This window comes from Humulus lupulus, chromosome 7, assembly GCF_963169125.1.
Source record: "Humulus lupulus chromosome 7, drHumLupu1.1, whole genome shotgun sequence".
In the NCBI taxonomy this organism is placed as follows: domain Eukaryota; kingdom Viridiplantae; phylum Streptophyta; class Magnoliopsida; order Rosales; family Cannabaceae; genus Humulus; species Humulus lupulus.
In genome coordinates this window covers 29,063,183-29,082,666 of record NC_084799.1, presented here as the reverse complement: position 1 = coordinate 29,082,666, position 19,484 = coordinate 29,063,183, and the positions used below count along the sequence as shown (strand labels likewise).

The following is a 19,484-nucleotide window of genomic DNA, read 5'->3' as shown; positions in this document are numbered from 1 at the left end:
GTTCCTATACAAACGTTCTCTCTTGTAGTACATGAGACGACAGTTTATGTGTAAACGTCATCCACTGCAGTAAATGAGATGACAGTTCCTACTCAAGCGTCATCCTCCTGCAGTACATGAGATGACAATTTATGTGTAAACATCGTCCCCTGCAATACATAAGACGACGGTTTTGTGGAGACCGACGTCCCATGTAAAATATGATAATTTTTTCATTTCTCTATTTTCAATACTATATTCATTCATAATTTCCTGTGTAATTACAACATAGTTCAAATAGAATCAATAGGCAGACAAAATCAATATAACTCAGTATGTTCAAAATCTAAAAATTGCAAGATCAAAATATAGACTTGGAATACCTATGTAAGTGCTAACTAAAAACTACAATTAGTATATTTTTTAATTATGATTTCAAAAGTTACTCTAGCTATGACTCGTCCGCTCAAGAAGCTTGGTTGCCTATTCATTTCGAATTTCATTAATTTCGCCAAGTGTATATGTATTTTTCCCACCACACTACAAAACACAAAATAAAAAACTAAATCAGAAATTAAATTCAATAGAATTGTAGTTCAATAATAATAAATACAGTTACATTACTAGTTAGCCATAACATGGGTGTCTCATTCAAGAAATAGTCATTCACCATCCTTATGATATAAAAGCTGCACTCTACTGACAATGTTTGACTTAAATTAAATGAAAAGCAAAATATTCGAACATCTAACAGTATGTCCCCTGAACTTATAAAAAGTAAAAAACAAGAAACTTCATCTATGAATGATTTGATATTGAGAGGTGTCTTGTGGTGAAGATGATATCATTTACCTCTACAAGTTGTTTTTCTGTCATTTCAACACCCTCTAGAAGTGTTTTTAAAAGTGGAGCAGCCCCAGATGAATCCTTAGATGTGTCAATCTTTGAAAAAATTTCTTTGACAACTGAAGAAGCTCATCCCAAATTGTCTACAACATCAAGTAGACTCTTTGCGAAATTCTGCAACAAGATTTCAAGCCATTTGTCAAGCTAAGACTTCAACAGGCGTACCAAACCTACTATTTTGAACAAGGAAACTTTAATGTGAAAATAAGATGTATATGCAAATAAGCTTTGGTACCAAACCTGAATGGCAAATTTTTTCGAGTTCTCTGCTTCACGTCGTGTCCTGTCCATGACATTCTCCATTTTCGCATAGCTTCTGAGGACTTTATCTTTCATTTTCTCAATCTCTTTATGCTTCTGCTTCAAAAGCTCTTCCTTCTCAGCCACAAGTTTCACCAGATCATCTACACTCAAATCCTCGTCGGAATTTGAATCAGAAAATGCTGCTCGTTTAGTTCTTCTCCTTGTTTTCACATTATTAGACATAGTAGACTGAGAATCTGATATAGAACCCGATTCTTTTGTCTGATCAGCAACATCACTCTGCTTAGAGGCGGCTTGACTGGAGACTTTAGCATCTCCATTATTCTCTGAATTACTCCAATGTTCTTTTTCAGAAGTCTTGGGGGACGCAGAAGAAGCAAAACCAAATCTTTGAAAGGGAGAAGAACTCAGATGGAATAGAGACACCTGGCCAGGAGCCAACTAAAGAAGAAGAAAAAACCCAAATTCAATAAATTAGATAGCTTTAAAAATTTCGGAACAGAACTTAAATTTTGAAAGCACAACCCTTTAAAGTTCAGCAAACACACTAGTTAGATACATAAGCTAATACAACGGTTAGATACATAAGTAAGATGAAAGTTAATAAGAACCTCAGCTATATAAGCTAAAGTTGTAAATATAACCATAAAACTATATTTAATTAAGCGAACACATTAAAACAAAAAATTAGAAACCAAAAATCTGTACTTCAGACATTGTAGTAATCATGAAGCCTGCACATAAACATATAATGTAACAATCTGAAAGAAGCCCAGAAAGCCAATCAAGTATTCCCCTCAAAATTTGTTATTGACATTAATCAAATAAAGGCTCTGATTCATGAGAAGTTAAACTTTATTAATCTTGAAATAGCATACAACAATATTTTAAATAATTAAAATTGAATAGGAAAAAAGAAAATAAAAATTACATTCTGATTGACAAATCCACTGCAAACCTAAAACCCTAGCAAAACCCTACAGAGAAAATAGTAAAATTAATGAGCTTTTTAGGTACCTTGATGGAGGATTCGTTGACAAGGGAATGAAACTGATTGGAGAGATTCGAAAGGTGGTTAGTTTGTGGAGAAGAGAGGAGCAAGGAGCTCCTGGGGATGGTCCTCCGAGGACTACTGCAATAACTAAAAATGTTAAAGAAAAAGGCAACAATCTTCTTGGACAACCAGTCTTCTATTCGCCTCTGTAAGAATCTGGTTCATCATGAAAAGACAAAGCATATCGACATTTGTATTTGTTGCAGTGCTATGAACTATTAAACACTAATACAAATGGGCTTAGTGTATTAAATTTGTATGCAAGTGTGATGTTTGTAAGTATTAGATGTGGTGATATGCACTATATTATTGTTGTGTCCCAAAACAATATGATAATACAAATGGGCTTAGTGTATTAAATTTGTATGCAAGTGTGATATTTGTATAGTATTAGATGTGGTGATATGCACTATATTATTGTAGTGTCCCAAAACTATATGATAGATCATACCTAAAATCTCTTAGGCCTCTCATTTTTTGTAGTGATGGTCATCTAGTCAACAACTGAAATTAAGGAAAAACATTAATAAGTGCCAAATTGCAATAGTCACTCCACTGATAAAAGCACTGTTTTAGGAGTCCACATATATCTAAATTTGAATACTATCCTTGTAATAGCAGAAAAAATCTACTGTGAAGGCAGCTATTAGAAGTCTAGGCAGTTCTACATGGAATTAAATGCAAATGTTACTCAGCAATTTGTAGCAGTTGATAAACATTTTCTTTTGCATAATTTAACGATCATGACTAATAGGAAGAAAGAAAACAATGGTAGTTAAGTGGCAGTACCTGCAAAACTAGTGATGAAAATATCTCTGTAGCTGACATCCTGTGACTTTGGTGATTGCAAATTGTTTGGATAACATTTACTATGTCCATTATTTAACTCAGATGTCAGCAACACGAGGCCATAATATGAAAAAGCATTTCCAAAAAATACAAACCATAAAAGCAAGGTAGACCTAACTAATTTTGGGGAAAGAAGAATTAATAGTGATGAAAATGCCCCTGTCTTAGAATCTGCTTTCTTAAAAGTTGTGGTTTCATCACCTGCGGGCGGCAGTAAATGTGAATCTTCTTCTTCTGATGGGGTATTCTTTTCTTGTAGCTCAATTTGTTGATCTGAAACAAGAATACCAAGAGGGAACTTGGTTTTGTTCATTCTTGCTATTTTTTCTAAAACATTGAGTGCTTCAGCTGTTCTTCCTTTCGAGCATAAAAATCGTGGTGACTCAGGTGCAACCCAATAGAATAGAAGGAGAAGGGATGAAGGTATCGAAGACAGGGCAAGAAGCCATCTCCAGCCCAGTGTTGGCATGACAAACTGTAAAGCACACAACATTTTAAGATCAAGATGCAAATTCAGTGTATTTATTATCACATATCTGGGCAGTAAAAGACTTGCTGAAGTCGACTAATTAACTTGCACCTTGAGTAATTTATGTTGCTTATCTGGTAGATTTAATGGACTGACATAAACAAAAACTCCCAATATTCTCCATTTTCATAGCAATTCAATTTCAAAATTTTGTGCTCATATCTTTTGGTACAATGATTCGTAATCATTTAGTAAAATATAAACAAGTAGTTAGAGTATAATAAATGGAAAATTTAGTTTAAAATAAAACATTAAGTTAATATAATGCGCAAGAGGATAAGGGCAGAGTGTTCTCAACTCACAACATGAAAAGAGTGGAAGAGGCAAAAAGAGCTTAAACAAAGACAACCAATCTAATTAAATTTTGTGAGCAGGGAACTAAAAATGTGCTAATTACATAATTTGGTCCAAAAAAAAATCATAATCCTTGGAGGCACCCTAAAAGATTCTATTGTGTTGACCGATCCAAGTCTTTATGATTATATATTTTTTATCATATAAAAAAAAATACTTTTCTAAAAGCATCAGATCATGAAGAAAAATGGCATGCCAAAAGCATAGCGACATATCGAAATGAGAGCACAGCCATTCTCTAAAATGTTTAATTTGTCACAGACAAAGAATGAACTGGCTGAAAATAATGCTGCTGAATGCATAAATGTTTTTAATGATTGAGAGGGTTATTCCAATCTGAAGTCAAATGTCAAAGTCTAAGGAAGAATAAGAACCAAAGCATTTTCACAACCCTTAAAAGGTGTTGAATAATGTTCGGCCAAACCCAAGTCTTAAATCATACTACTGTCCTTTTAAAAAATCTTCTAATCTATTCAGCATAAGGGCTGAAGATCCTTTATGTCTAGAACGTTACTTTAAAATTAAAATGAAAGTTAGATTTTGAGATATTAGAATTAGGTAAACATATGCATAACCATCACCAAGAAAAATAAGGTAATTAGAAGCATACCCATGCAAGTGAAGCCTCAAAAATTGTTCCAAGAGTCCAAAAAGCTGAAAAAATAACCATCCAAGTACCTCTGTTAGGAGCAGGAATGAACTCCAGAAACCAAGATGAGAGTACAGGACCACCTCCCAACCCAACACCAACCAAACAACGACAAATAAGCAACATTATATAATTGGGAGCAAGTGCACTCATAAATCCAGCCCCAGCAGTAACCATAGCTGTCATAAGGAATCCTTTCCTGAGGTTGAAAGAAGGGAATGAACAATTAAGACAATGGGAGAGGTATTAAAATTCACAATAAGCTCTAGCTCCACAATGATCATGAGAAGAAAAACTAAATTTACTGAAAACATATGTATCAGAAAAAAACTATACTAGAAAAAGTGGCAATTACATGGTACAAATAGCTAAAGGCAAAGAACCAAGTAACTGCTTCTAACAGAAAATAAGCATGTTAACAAACCTTTTGAATAATACAACAAGTACATACTTGTCAGAACTATGTGGAATAACATATTGAAAAAGTTGTAACAAGTCATAACACAGCCGCAAGAACACAATGGTTAAAGCTTCGGTAATGGATTCAATATCACAGCTTGTTAAAAGAGTTTGCACTAATATGACTTCAAATGACACAAACAAAAAACATTCCTAATCAAAACAAAATGACAATCCTAGTTATAGAGATGTCGATCATTTCTACAGCATCAGAAACGTTTGGAAGTTCATAATTAATGACATAATTATTGTTACGTGCATACTGCATATAGTTTTAAGAATCACATTAAAAGTTGCATCAGCTGCCAACTTTCTCATGAGAAAATGGAAGATCAGTAGATCATCTCAGAACATCTTTCCTTTGAATGAAAGTAAAAAATTAAGAATGGTGAAACAAAAGAAGACCCACCTTCTTCCATGTTTATCTGAAACAATGCCCCATGAATAAGCTCCGACGAGCATGCTAGCAAAAACAACACTAGTTATAAGGCTTTGTTGATGAGATGAGATGCCCCATGCTGATCGAAGAGCTGGCCCAACAAAAGAAAGCAGCATCATCTCCATTGCCTCAGAAATCCAAGCCATGCCTGCGTAACAGAGCACAAGAACATGGAAGTTTCCGAATCCCATAGACACAAGGGCCTCATCCACAGTAAAGGTTTTGCTGCCATCTTCTAGTGGCATCTATGGAAACTGATGAGCAACAACGAGCTTTTAATTTGTGAATTTTTGGTTTTTTGTTGAAATGTACAGTCATAAAACGATCTATATCTAACCTTGATTATAATAATAATACCTAAAATTCGAGACTTTAAATCACCATAACACTGCCAATACAATAAAATTCAACATTTCTAAGAAAAATAAACACATCAAAATGTAAATCTGAGTATGAACATGATCATTACATTGGCAAAAATAACTAATACCCAGATCCAAAAGCCACAGACCGAAACAAATTGATAAGGCAAAATGATCCAATCTACGAAAAATGAAAGAGATTAATATTGACCATGGCCATTTTGACCAGAAATAGTAAACAAGAGAAAAGGAAGAACCTTGGAATTGGTATGGCGGTCTCCGTCTTCTTGAGGTTGAAGGGGTCCTCATCAATGGAGGTTATCCGGTTCTGGTGTGCCTCGTCAATGTTACAAACAAACTTTACCAGCAACAAGAATTTTAGTTTTCTTTTGTTTTTAATATTAAAGGGGCAAGAGAAGACTGAAATAGAACAAATGACAATGCTAAAGAATTAAAGGACACAGATATCACAAGGCAACAATACATCTGTTGCTAGAAAGACAAAACATCTAGTTGGCTTAAAATACAGATAAACCATTGAGTACATATATATATGTAACTATAAAGAGAAAGAACAAAAATGAGTGCAGAACAAAAATTGAATCTTATTTGCAAAATTGAATCACGATAATGGAACATCCCATTCACAGAAACACATATTCAATCAAATCTTTAGTATTCAAACCAAAAAAACTCAGTCCAGAGAAAGAAAGAAAAAAAGAAAATACCCAAAGTCTTGTGGCTATCACTATGACGAAGATAGAGAAGCAGGTACAGGGCAGCGAGAAGAGCTTTACGCCGGAGATGGGTGGAGGGCGGCGATCGAACGGTCGGATTGAGAATTAGGTGCGAAGACGCCGGAGCTTTAGGCCGGAGATGGGTTGGACCATAAGCAGATTAGGGTTTGCCCGTACGCAGGGAAGGATCTGTCGTCGCCGCCGTCACCTGGGCTGTCGCCGTTCTCCCTAGTTGTCGTCGATTGCTGGATTGTCGCTGGTCGTTGTTATGGCAGAGGGTTGTGCTATTGTCTTGTGCACAAGAGAGGGTTTCTTTCACAGTTAGTATTTTTATTCAATTTCTTTTTATATATTATATTTTATTAGTTTAAAAACATTATGGTTATAATTTAAAAGTACTGTTAATGGAAGTATATATATATAACTAATAGAAGTATGACTTTTTTTTAATTAATTTTTATCTTTTAGTATTATTAATATAATATTATTAAATAAGTTAACAATTAATATTAAATAACTCTTTTAAATTTAAATTTGAATTATTAATTATTATTTATTTTTTATAAATATATTTGCATAATAGATTAAGTATATTTATTAATTCATATTAAAATATACAAATTTAATTAATGCCAAAAAAATTGGGTTGCATTGAGACAACGTTTCTATTAGAACCATCTTCTCGTGTTAAAGGTAGATACGTGACAACAGTCTCTATAGAACAGTCATCTCATGTAATCTTTGGTTTGAATGGCACGACAATTTTAGATAGTCTGTCGTCTCATCTCTACTTTTAACATGAGACGACTATTCTACTAAAAATGTCGTCTCATGTACGTCATCTAAGTACAATTTTCTAGTAGTGTGGAGGCAAGCTTAGAGGCGAATCTAGGGTTTGGTTGTAGGCATATTCGACGAAGTTTCCGACGATCTTGGATTCAGGCGAGGGGCGGAGCTTCTCACCATAAATGGTACCTTGGGGCAAGGACAACTTCTTTGAGTCGAACAAAATCTAGGATTGATCTAAGATTTGATTTGTGGCTTTGAGATTTCTAGGACTGATTTGGGATTTGTGATATTTGGGTTTAATCTTGGCATATCTGGGTTTGATTTCTAAAATGGGATTGATGTTGTTAAATTGATTTAGGATATGGATTTTGGAATTATTTAGGTGTGTGTCTTTCAATTGTTTTCATTTGGATCTGATTTGGGGTGCACTTGAAAACTAAGAATTTGAGATGATGATGAAGAATAATCGTAGTGGAAGGAGGAAAACAAAATAAAATTAATTTTTTTTAACTTTATTAAATTATTGTAAAATATATAATATGGTTTAATTTTCATTTTAAATGTGTTAATATGGTAATTTAAAACTAATTAAACTTATTTTTTAAATTTAATTAAATTAATATTTATAATTTTTTTGATAAATTTTAATTTTTATAATTTAAAACATATTTTTAATGATTTTTTCTGAATTTAAATAATGTTGAAATTATTTTTAAAAAAATTAATATGAAATTGACTAATAAGATCACGATACCTGACATCCTAATAAGCCATAATAGTATTTAAGGGAGTAGTAGTGACAAAATTGTCCAAATCATAATATGTTTGGTATTTAATCCGTCGAAAAAAAAAGATGTGGTATATAAGTTTATAAAACTAAAAACATTAAGTATTTATGCTATAAATACCCCATAAAAAATATAAACTAACTCAATTTTATCCCACCCATTGAAAGGCTTCTTTCACTATTTTTTTTCTCTATATTTGAGAGAATAAGGTATTTTTGCGAGTGCTCATGTATTCAAATAAAAGTGTTAGACCACACTCAATGGAAGAGGTAAAATGTCTAATTTTTTATAATATAGAGAAAAAATTGTTAAATAGTCTTCCAATGGGTGATGTAAAGTTATATTTTTTTACCTAAATGAATAGTATTTCTCTATATGTAGTGAAACACTATTCATCAAGCTATAAATATTTTATTATTTTTTTATAAACCTTTATATATATATGAGTGTGATACTATTATATTTAATTATTTTATTTCTTAAAATGAATAAAATATTTTTAAAAATATATAATATTTAAATGATGCAGAGAAAAAATAAAGAAGTTGATATATGGTATAATGTAAAAGTTTGAGTTAAATTATAAAAAAAAAAAAATGTTTTGGTAGTGTATTTTGTAATACACTTTCTCTATAATATTTAGCTAAAACTCACAAAAACATTTTTCATCACCTCCTTTATACATATATTTATAATAGTGTTGACGTCGTTTTTCGTCAACTTAAAACGTAGAGAAATTAAACAACAAGAACTATGGCGCATATAAATAATATAGAATAACAACAAGAGTTTTACGTGGTTCAGTAGTTAACTCTGTCTAGTCCACGAGTCAATTTTATTAAGACTTTGAACATTTTAGGAAATCCTTTAGGGATGAATTCTCCAGAAATTTCCTCAAGATATCAAAAATCTGTCCCCTCTAAGTGTTCATGATCTATCTATTTATAGAGGGTTCTCAGAGTTCATTCCCACATATTTCGGGAAGATACTCCTCTTCATTAATGGGAATCATGACATTAAATTCTGTAACTCCTATATACAAGGAAACGTCCCCTGAAGACCAGGAGGCATATAACAGACTAGTTAATATCCCTTTCATGTAGGGAAGTTACAACAATAAATATCTTTAAATGCATGGAACGCGTCTCATCATATGACCCATTACGTCGTTCGAGATCGGTAATCAGTATCATGTCGGACCAGGTCTTTAGGTAAATTATGAGCTAGCTGCCTTACCCCAAGACCAGCTCGGAGCGGGTAAATACCACCGAGGCCGTTACATCCCGAGCTTATACCCATGCCAAGCTCGGGCTACTTGATCCGAAGACACCCGACAACGATATACTCCGATGCTATGTCTTTCGAGCTTAGAAAGAACTTCGAGGTTACATATCTTCGAGGTTGCCACCTTGCTTCGAGGGTTTGACATTTGGACCACGATGTGCTTTAGATATCTCGAGCTCACACTTGACGAGTCCAGCTTTCGAGGTCACAATCTCAGGTCTCGAAATCTGGGCATAACATTTTTCCCCCTCAAAAGTATTGGTTCGAATCCCATGAGAAGGAAACTTTTGAACTACTTCCTTCGGGAACCGTTCCATCATACACTCGAGTATGGACACGCGTCAGTTGGGTATTGCTTATTCAAGGTCCTTGGGTGCCTTGAAACTCTGCCCATGTCCATCCGCCTGCCCTCCTTTTGGGCACCATCACTTCACTGTTCCCTGGCCGTCAGATTTGATACAGAATCTGGCCAATGGCCCAGATTAGTTCTCTTTTCGTCCCCGTGGGCCTATAAATAAGTTTCTGGCTGTCTTCTCCATTTTTCCTTTACATTCAAACATTTAGAGAGAAAAAACCAGAATCATTCTTGTTTGATTCTTGCATGTTCTCCAAGCTGAGAAGACAAAACACGGTTGGGTTTTTTGAATCAGTGAGATCGTACTTGCAACCGCTCGTTCAATCATCCATTTCTCTGTTTCCACCGATTACATTGTGTAAGTTTTTGGTTTATGGTTTCTTTGCATTATATATATATACATTTTTTTTATGCATGCTTATGCTTCTCTTACATCGTAGGCATTAGGATTTACTCTCATCCCATTTATCCATTCACTAGTTTAACGCACTAGGATCAGGGTGCTTCGAATGATGGCCACTAGGTTCAAACCCAGTTTCTGCGAAAAAGGGGCAAAAATGGTTCCTTTTTTGGGTTTTCAAATTTTAGAAACTGTATCTTGCACACCAAGATATCGGGTACAAAATTAGGGTTTGTCTTTAAGGAATGCACAATTCCCAAAAATATCACATTTTTAATAACCACCACCTTTCTTCCCTAATATTTCGAGATTTCCCATGACATATCCACCTTCCTCCCCTTCGGTGGAACACATGCTCTGGGACTAGTCTCGTTCTTTGGATCGACCTTGCCTTGTAGCCTCGATCATTCAAGCTTAGGTCATATTTATCTCTATACTTCTTGTTCGCTTGGCCCTCACCTTTTTACTTTCTTGTTAGATGCCGCAGAATTCGGGAAAGTGGTGGGGGTCAATGCTCGCAATTCCCTACTCACCAGTAACTCCGAGCCCGGAATCTCCTTTCACTCAGAATCATCGTTTAATTCGGGAGCACGAACTGAGGTGTGAGCAAGATTACTTCCGACGTCAGATAAACGAGGTCGAAGAAGGGAAAAGGAAAAGACTAAGGGTCACCCTACATCCAGATCCAGATACCGAACCTAGACCGATTCCACTCGACCCTTCGCTTAAAGTGACAATCGCCTTCAAGCCAGGTGATCTTCAGTTTTCACTGATGGGGGAACCCTCTACCTCGCAGCCGAGGAGAGAATTTTTTGAGGCCGAGCATTATTGGAGCTCGGTTACGTCACTAGGCCAGATAACTGATATCCTGGCCTTTCACGGTATAGGACTATCAGGCTCGCTAAGGTGTCGAGCCCCGACCTCCTATGAGCGAAGCTGCCGCACCCCAGGAGATGGAAATCCTGACAGCAAGCTGAGATACGTAGCTTGGAGCCAGGAGCACATGAAGGCAGGGGCGGTACTTCCCTTGAAGTATTTTTTCAAGGACTTCACAGATTTTGTTGGGCTGGCCCCTTTCCAGCTCAACACCAATTCTTACAAGGTACTGTCTGCCCTGAGGTCGCTGTATCATGAGTTGAAGTGGGTAGGACCTTCACCAAGAGAGATTTTATATCTCTTCTGTTTGAAAAGAAATCCCTCCCGAGCTCGGGGAGGAGATGGCTTCTACTATCTCTCGAGCTATCCGAAAGAGAAGAAGGTGTTAGAGGATCTTCCCAATCATCCTCCTGACTTCAAGAAGGCATTCTTCTGGACAGATGGCCTAGCCCCGTCTCGATTCTACTCGTTCAGACGGATTTGTAAGTATCTCAACCTCCTTCTTTTCTGTGCTCGAACTTTGTTTTTAGGCCCGTATGCGTTTGATTTTCCAACCAACTATCATCGCCCTACCCCTACCAAGGAGATGAGGGAGCACAGAGAGACTCTGCTCCAACTTCCTTATGGCAGGAGATCCCTTTCATATCTCCTGCACGAAGACAAGCTCTAGGCGTATGGGCTCTTAGGGGAGGATCAGTCTACATCGGACTGGTCCAATAAGAAATACGACCGGTGGGAGCTCGTGCCTCTGCCAACCGGAAACCTCCCCTCGAGGAGAGATGCGAGGCCTCCATCTCCAGATCGTCATAGGAGTCCACAATCAGGGAATGAGGCCAAGGATGAGGCCTCAAGCTCGGGCTCGGATGAGCAAGGAACAGTCATCCTTAGCTCGAATATGTGGTATCCCTCACTGATAAAACATAGACCTGATAGGTTAGTATTATGTAAGGATGATAGGGACCATTTCTATGTATGGTCTTGGGTAGATGATAGGGTACATAGGTTTGATAGCTGGCTCGAGAAATACGACACCATGTATAGCCTGAACGAGGTATGGAACGGAATAGTCGTCCAATACAGGACTAATGATTATAGGGACCTTTCGAGGTTGACATCCACCTATAGGGAAGGTACTCCCTCCGCCTCTTCTGAAGATGGGGGAATTTCGTGCTCGCCGAGCACAAGCTCGGGGAAGAGTTCCAGTTAGGTTTTTCTCCTCTTGTCTTTTTATCCTTTGAATGTCTGAACTATGTTGAATTATTTTATTTCACGACAACTCATAATGTGGTGTAACTGTGCAGGCTAGATGGACTCCGACCTTGACAACTTCCTGATCAGTGGCGGAGCCAAGAGGAGTAAGTGTCCCAGGGGGTCGCGAAAAACTGACCAGCCCGCCAAGGCCCTTAAGAGGACCGAGAAAACACCACCTCCCCCGGCTCCGGTTGCTTCGAGCTCGGCCCTAAGTCCACCTGCCCAGGTCGAGACTTCCTCGTCGACCCTACCTCCTGCTCCTCCTACATCCCAATTCAATCCCCCAGTTGGCACGCCTCCGAAGAAACCCTCGTCCTCGAAGACACCACTGCTCTCGATATCTACTCATGTTGATGAGTATGTGATCGACAATGTTGCTGGATCCCACTGGGCAACATTAGGCTCTGACATCCTATCTCGGGTGGGCCAAAGCTTTGGGAGCTTTGACGCTCCTCACTGGCAGTTTCTGAACAATGCCAAAGACTGCAACACTCTTTATGAGAAGAGTGTTGAGCTCCACTCTGCGGTAGTCTTTCTTCTCCCGCTAGTTAGTTGCATTTACACTTAGTCCATATACTAATTTTGTGTTTTTTTTTGTATGTCAGGCTCTTGCTGTCGATGCTCAGCTTAATTATAGGCTGAACAACGAAGTCCACTCGAGCATGACTCTTGCTCAGGAGGCAAAGGACCTTCAGCTTAAATTGAGTGACGAGCTTAAGTCCACAAAAGCAAAGGTAGAGGCAGGAGCTGAGGAGCTTAAGGCCAAAATATGCGAGCTTGAAAAGCAGAATGCCAGGCTCGCAGAGCTTAAGAAGGAGAATGTTCGGGTCAAGGAGGTCAATGCCAAGCTTGAAGAAGAGAAGGCCGTCACTTTTGAGATCATTGAGAGTGAAAAGGCTCGTCTTCTTGAAGAGTTTAAGGAGAAAAAGGATCGGGCGGTTGACCTGGCCATGTACAGAATCTGGGCCAACAATGTCGACCTCGACACCAGCTTCTTAGGCCATCTTGAAGTGAAACTCGTGGCCAAATGGCAGGCTCGGCTTAATGAGGAGGAGGCTGCTCGGGATGACGCAGAGGGAGCCGGGGAGGACGCTGATGTTGAGAAGGCCAAGGAGGATGCTGAGAAGGCCAAGGAGATTGCTCCTTCTCTTTAGATGATACCTCGGGGTTGTGTCCCTTTATTTTTTGTAATTGTTTTCTTTTAATTTATGCCCAAGGGGCTGATACAAAAAATTTTTTTGACTTCATTTTAATATATATGCTTTAATTTCTTCTAAGATTTTTTTAGCTTCGGGAGGAGTCACACACCGGAGTAGTGGCATGGAATATCCTCTTCTATACAGCCTTCCATCTATAATGGTATAACGAGGGATTTGATACATCAACTTTCGAGCCTTGGTCCGTTCTTCCGGAAGGATACCAGTCTCGAGATATTCAATTATCAGTGTCATCCAGGTAGGCTCGGAATTGATCATACACACGTCCTCCTGCTCTGGCTCGTCAATACTAGGTGCCGGGAGATGTTCAATTGGCACGACATTCAGTTCGTCATTCTCGATAAAGGTAGCGAGCCTGGCTAAGGCATCCGCATTCGAGTTCTATTCTCGGGGGACCTGTTCTATCGCATAGAACTCGAAATGTTCTAATGCTGATTTTTCCTTTTCTAAGTATGCTTCCATTCTCATACCACGAGCCTGGTACTCCCCCAAAATTTGGTTAACCACTAGCTGGGAGTCACTGTAGTAATGTATTGCTTTAGCTTTGAGCTCCTTGGCTATACGAATTCCTGCTAGTAAAGCCTCGTACTCGGCCTCGTTATTTGACGCGCTGAAGTCAAATCTCAAGGCAGAGTGAAATCTGCTTCCTGCAGGAGTGATCAAAATTACTCCTGCCCCCGATCCGTTTTCATTAGATGACCCATCAACGTAAAGTTTCCACAGCTCGTGGGCCAGGGTTATAACTTCATCGTTGGTCATGCCAGTACACTTCACTATGAAGTATGCCAAGGCTTATCCCCTTATGGTGGTCCTTGGGTGATAAGTGATCTCAAATTGTCTGAGTTCAACGGCCCATTTAAGCAGTCGACCTGAAGCTTCTGGCTTGGACAAGACTTGTCTTAGTGGCTGATCAGTTAGTACATGGATGGGGTGCGCTTGAAAATAGGGTCGAAGTTTTCGAGATGAGTGAATTAGGCTGAGAGCTAGCTTCTCCATCAAGGGATATCTTGATTCTGCCCCCAGTAACCTTTTACTGACGTAATACACGGGCCTTTGCACTTTTTCTTCCTCTCGTACGAGTACTGCACTTATGGCGTGCTCGGTCGTAGCAAGATACAAGTACAGAACTTCTCCTGTAATAGGTTTTGACAAGATAGGGGGTTCTGCAAGGTGTTTCTTGAGTTCCTGAAAAGCCAACTCGCATTCCTCTATCCATTCAAATTTCTTGCCTCCCCTCAACAGGTTGAAAAACGGAAGACAACGGTCTGTAGATTTTGATATAAACCTACTTAGCGCTGCCATCCTACCCGTCAAACTCTGTACATCTTTGTGTTTTCGAGGTGAAGGCATATCGATCAGGGCCTGGATCTTGTCTGGATTAGTTTCTATTCCTCGAGCATTTACAATGAAACCCAGGAATTTTCCTAAAGATACTCTGAAAGAGCACTTCTGAGGGTTAAGCTTCATGTTATATTTCCGGAGCACGGCAAAGCATTCTTCGAGGTCATCAACATGGTTATTGTTAAGTTGAGATTTTACTAACATATCGTCAACATAAACTTCCATGTTGTTCTCTATTTGCTCGGAGAACATCATGTTCACAAGCGACTAGTAAGTGGCCCCATCATTTTTGAGCCTGAATGGCATAACGTTATAACAATATAACCCTTTATCTGTTATGAAGCTCGTGTGTTCCTGGTCAGGGGCATGCATGGCAATCTGGTTATACCCAGAATAAGCATCCATGAATGACATTAGTCCATGCCCTGCCGTGGCGTCCATGAGCTGGTCAATCTGTGGTAAAGGAAAGCAATCCTTAGGACAGGCCTTGTTGAGGTCCGAGTAGTCAATGCAGGTTCGCCACGTTCCATTAGGATTCGGGACCAGTACCGGATTGGCTACCCAATCGGGGTAAAAAGCATCCCTAATGAATCGGTTTGATTTTAACCTGTCGACTTCCTTTTTAGGGCCTTTTTCCTATCGTCATCCAGTTGTCTTCGCTTTTGTTGCTTTGGCGGGAAGCTTTTATCGATATTTAGTGCGTGGCTCACTACATTTGGACTTATTCCTACCATGTCCGAATGTGACCACGCGAAGACATCCTGGTTCTTCTTCAAATAGAAAATTAATTGTTATTTAGTTTCTTCATGGAGGTTTTTCCCGACCTTTACCCTTTTCGGGGGGTCCGATTCTTCGAGCCTGATTTCTTCGAGCTCTTCCAATGGTTCGAGATCAGCTCTTTCCTCCACTCTTGGGTCGATTTCTTCATCTATCTCCAAGATTGTTCCGTCCTTAGTGTGAATAATGATGAGCGCTTGTGCGCTCGCCTGCTTCTTTCCCCTTATTGAAATGCTATAGCATTCCCTCCCGGCTAACTGGTCTCCCTTCAACGTCCCGATGCCACTAGAAGTCGGGAACTTGATGGCCAAAATGCCTTACAGACGAGACTGCCCCCAGCCCTACTAGGGCAAGTCTCCCGAGCAACACGTTGTAGGCCGATGGCAGGTCCACTACTACAAACTCCATCATCTTGGTTGCTGAGACTGGATAGTCTCCCAAGGTTACATGGAGTTCAATGGACCCCATACAGGCAATCCCCTCTCCTGAAAAACCGTACAATGTCGTTGCACAAGCTTTTAGGTCTCGAAACGCGAGTCCCATCTTTTCTAAGGTGGCCTTATAGAGAATGTTCACTGAGCTCCCATTATCAATGAGAACTCAGTGAACTCTCTTATTCGCGAGCTGGAGAGTGATGACTAGTGGGTCATTGTGGGGAAACTAAACATGGGACGCATCGTCCTCAGTAAAGGTTATCGGTCGATATTCAATCTTTTGGCACTTTGGAGCTCTAGGTTCGGGTTCATTGGGGGACCCGTCCCCAGTTTTTAGCTCGTTCACGTATCGCTTTTGGGCATTTTTGCCCGTCCCTGCAAGATGAGGCCCGCCCGAGATGGTTATCACATCTTCTCCATCAATCGGAGGGGGCCTATCTTCTTCTCTAGCTTGGGAATTATTTTTTTGAGCAGACTGCAGCGCAGCTGCCATCTGGCTAGTAGAAGCCTGATTATTATTCTGGTTCCTGACATACTGTCTGAAGTATCCTCTCGAGATTAGTCCTTCGATCGCTTCCTTCAACTGCCTGCATTCATCAGTAGTGTGCCCAGTTTCTCTGTTAAATCAACAGTACTTGCTGGAGTCTCTCTTGGACTTCTGATTTTTCATGGGATCTGGACGCCTGAAAGGGACCTGGTTTTCATTAGCCAGGTATATATTCTCCCGAGACTCGTTGAGCTCGGTGTACACTTTGTACATGGAGAAATACCTTTCCCCTTTCTTCTTCTTTCCCCCTCCCGCCTCGGGGTTACTTCCTTCATTCTTCTTCCTTTTAGAAGGGTTTTCTGCACGGGGTTTCGAGGCTGATGGGTCCGCCGAGGCCGAGGCAGAGTTTATGTTTATCGATGTAGTTATGGGTTGAGAGGTCATGTTCAGTGTTGACCTCACCTCTTCTACATTGACAAACCTCTGAGCTCGTCTATTAAACTCAGTTAAGGACCTCACAGGCTTTCTCTGCATATCATCCCAGAGGGGACTTCCCGGCATTACCCCAACTTAGACGGCCATTAGATGACCGCTGTCATCTACATCCCGAGCTCGGGTGACCTCCAAATTAAACCTTGTAAGGTAGCTCTTCAACGTTTCACTTGGCTGTTGTCGAATGTTGGTCAGGGTCGATGCCTCGAGTCTTACCCCGATCATGGCTCTGAACTGCTTTTTGAAATCTTTTGATAGGTGATCCTAAGAAGTGATTGAATGCCTCTTATATTTTTCGAACCAGTTTTTTGCAGGTCCTGTAAGTGATGCTGGAAATAACATGCATCTGAGCTCGTAACCCACATTACTTGCTCTCATTATGGTGTTAAATGTACTCAGATGACTGTACGGGTCGGACTTCCCTTCAAAAGGTGGGACATGAGGAATCTGAAACCCTTGAGGAAACAGAGTGTTGGAAATATGGGGAGCGAATGGTTCGAGCTCCTCATCAGAATCCTCATCCTGACTTCGACCTCGCTCATTCTGCAAGAGCCTAAATGCCCTTTCTAGCTGATCAATTCTTTCTTGAACCGGGTCCGCAGGGGGTCTCGCCTGAAATTGGCTATCATTAATCACAATTCCAGGCCTGCGCCTTTGCAGGGGATCTTTGCGCCCATTTAGGTGATCTCTTAGGTCTGGGTTCGATGGATTACCATTACCCCAATTCTGATTCAGGTGCTCCCGCAGGTCGGAGCGGTTCCTATGGTTTCCAGTATTTCTTCGTCCTTGATCATACATGCTGACTGATCTGGCGTCCTCTGAGTCGTCACTGGCGAGGCTTGTCGCATGATTGTTCCGAGATGGATTTCTTTCATGCTGCCTCGTCTCTGCAGTGCGAGATCGAGACATTTGGCTTCTCGCAGGCTGGGCGCCTCTCCGTTCTCTAGTAGCCTCTCTATTCCCTTGTTTCCATCCTGCCCGCCTTGCCTCATCACCCTGAGTTGGTTGTGCGTTTCTCCGAGGTGGTGAGGGGTATCTTATTGGTGACGGAGGGAACCGTATGGGTGACGATGGCTGCCAACCATTTCGGGGCCTGGATGGTCCTGAGTTCGCCCGTGCTAACTCAGTAACATTCTGTGTGTTACCAGGAATCTGCAGTCGAGTTAGCCGAAGCCTTCGCCCGAGTGTTCCTTCGGGGTCTCGAGGGAGCAGGTTACTTTGCCGGCGGCGGAGGTTGTTCCGTTCTTCTTGTGGCAGCATTTTTCCGAGGTCGCCCACGAGGCCTGCAGGGAGGAACATGAACGTCCTGCGGAGGTGGGTCTTGGTTCTCCTGCGGAGGTTGAGCCGCCTGCGCATCCGTGGCTAACCTAGCCAACTCTTCGTTCCGCTTCTTGGCTTCAGCCAACTGTTTTCTTAACTGTCAGTTTTCAATTTCCACAATGGGGACGTACCGTTTAGGATTATAGTACATGTCCTTATCGTCCCTTGGAGCCAGAGGTACTGGAGGTCCTCGAGAATCGGAGGACTCACTTCTCTCTTCAAGTTCAGGATTTTTCATCAGCTGCTTCCCAGGGCGTCGTGGATAGTTTTCTTCAAGAATATTCTGATCATTCGCGGCCATAGTTAATCAGGGATTGTATTGCTTAAGGCTCTCAATGAAAGAACCAAACTGTTGACGCCGTTTTTCGTCAACTTAAAATGTAGAGCAATTAAACAACAAGAACTATGGCGCAGATAAATAATACATAATAACAACAAGAGTTTTACGTGGTTCGGCAGTTAACTCTGCCTAGTCCACGAGTCAATTTTATTAAGACTTTGGAAATTTCAGGAAATCCTTCAGGGATGAATTCTCCAGAAATTTCCTCAAGAGATAAAAAATATGTCCCCTCTAAGTGTTCATGATCTATCTATTTATAGAGGGTTCTCAGAGTTCATTCCCACATATTTTGGGAAGATACTCCTCTTCATTAATGGGAATCATGACACTAAATTCGGTAACTCCTATATACAAGGAAACGTCCCTTGAAGACCAGGAGACATATAAACAGACTAGTTAATATCCCTTTCATGTAGGGAAGTTACAACAATAAATATCTTTAAATGCATGGAACGCGTCTCATCAGATGACCCATTACGTCGTTCGAGATCAGTAATCAGTATCATGTCGGACCAGGTCTTTAGGTAAATTATGAGCTAGCCGCCTTACCCCAATGTAGAGTCCAAGAACTTTACTTAGCTAGTTAGATAGTAGTATTATAGTATTTATAGCATTATCTTTGTAACTGTGGATTTTTGGTTCAGACCGGGAATTATTTGGACACTCATAGTAGTACTTATAGATTTTCTAAGTTTAACCTATAGTTTAAGAATATTAAGTTTAACCTAAGGTTTGATTATATGACTGATATT

General features: G+C 39.9%; 2 protein-coding genes across 4 annotated transcripts; both read right to left on the bottom strand.

Moving 5' to 3' along the window:
- Positions 1 to 1,000: 1,000 nt before the first annotated feature.
- LOC133791061 (grpE protein homolog 2, mitochondrial-like) lies at positions 1,001 to 2,783 on the bottom strand. Of its 2 annotated transcripts, none has more exons than XM_062228948.1 (3): positions 2,655 to 2,783; positions 2,167 to 2,359; positions 1,001 to 1,590 (listed from the first exon to the last, which is right to left on the bottom strand). In XM_062228948.1, exons 1-3 carry the CDS (start codon positions 2,675 to 2,677, stop codon positions 1,030 to 1,032), a joined length of 777 nt encoding a protein of 258 aa, XP_062084932.1. In that variant the 5' UTR covers positions 2,678 to 2,783; the 3' UTR covers positions 1,001 to 1,029. The 2 variants fall into 2 exon arrangements, with proteins under 2 accessions (XP_062084932.1, XP_062084933.1); XM_062228949.1 differs by having other exon boundaries at positions 2,167 to 2,281.
- Positions 2,649 to 6,214, bottom strand: LOC133791059 (organic cation/carnitine transporter 7-like). 2 transcript variants are annotated; one of them, XM_062228947.1, is made up of 5 exons: positions 6,102 to 6,214; positions 5,453 to 5,736; positions 4,546 to 4,783; positions 2,993 to 3,527; positions 2,649 to 2,707 (listed from the first exon to the last, which is right to left on the bottom strand). In XM_062228947.1, exons 2-5 carry the CDS (start codon positions 5,725 to 5,727, stop codon positions 2,697 to 2,699), a joined length of 1,059 nt encoding a protein of 352 aa, XP_062084931.1. In that variant the 5' UTR covers positions 5,728 to 5,736; positions 6,102 to 6,214; the 3' UTR covers positions 2,649 to 2,696. The 2 variants fall into 2 exon arrangements, with proteins under 2 accessions (XP_062084931.1, XP_062084930.1); XM_062228946.1 differs by lacking the exon at positions 2,649 to 2,707 and adding an exon at positions 2,788 to 2,867.
- Positions 6,215 to 19,484: the final 13,270 nt, after the last annotated feature.

Excerpts from the sequence above, each read along its gene's own strand:
- LOC133791061 (XM_062228948.1), bottom strand. The coding sequence starts at position 2,677 with ATGAGAGGCCTAAGAGATTTTAG. Across the intron at positions 2,360-2,654 it reads AGAGGCCTAAGAGATTTTAG|ATTCTTACAGAGGCGAATAG; the intron begins GTATGATCTATC and ends ATGATGAACCAG. Across the intron at positions 1,591-2,166 it reads TCAACGAATCCTCCATCAAG|TTGGCTCCTGGCCAGGTGTC; the intron begins GTACCTAAAAAG and ends CTTCTTCTTTAG.
- LOC133791059 (XM_062228946.1), bottom strand. The coding sequence starts at position 5,727 with ATGCCACTAGAAGATGGCAGCAAAACCTTTACTGTGGATGAGGCCCTT. Across the intron at positions 4,784-5,452 it reads TCAGATAAACATGGAAGAAG|GAAAGGATTCCTTATGACAG; the intron begins GTGGGTCTTCTT and ends TTTCAACCTCAG. Across the intron at positions 2,868-2,992 it reads TTTCATCACTAGTTTTGCAG|AACTGCCTAGACTTCTAATA; the intron begins GTACTGCCACTT and ends AATTCCATGTAG.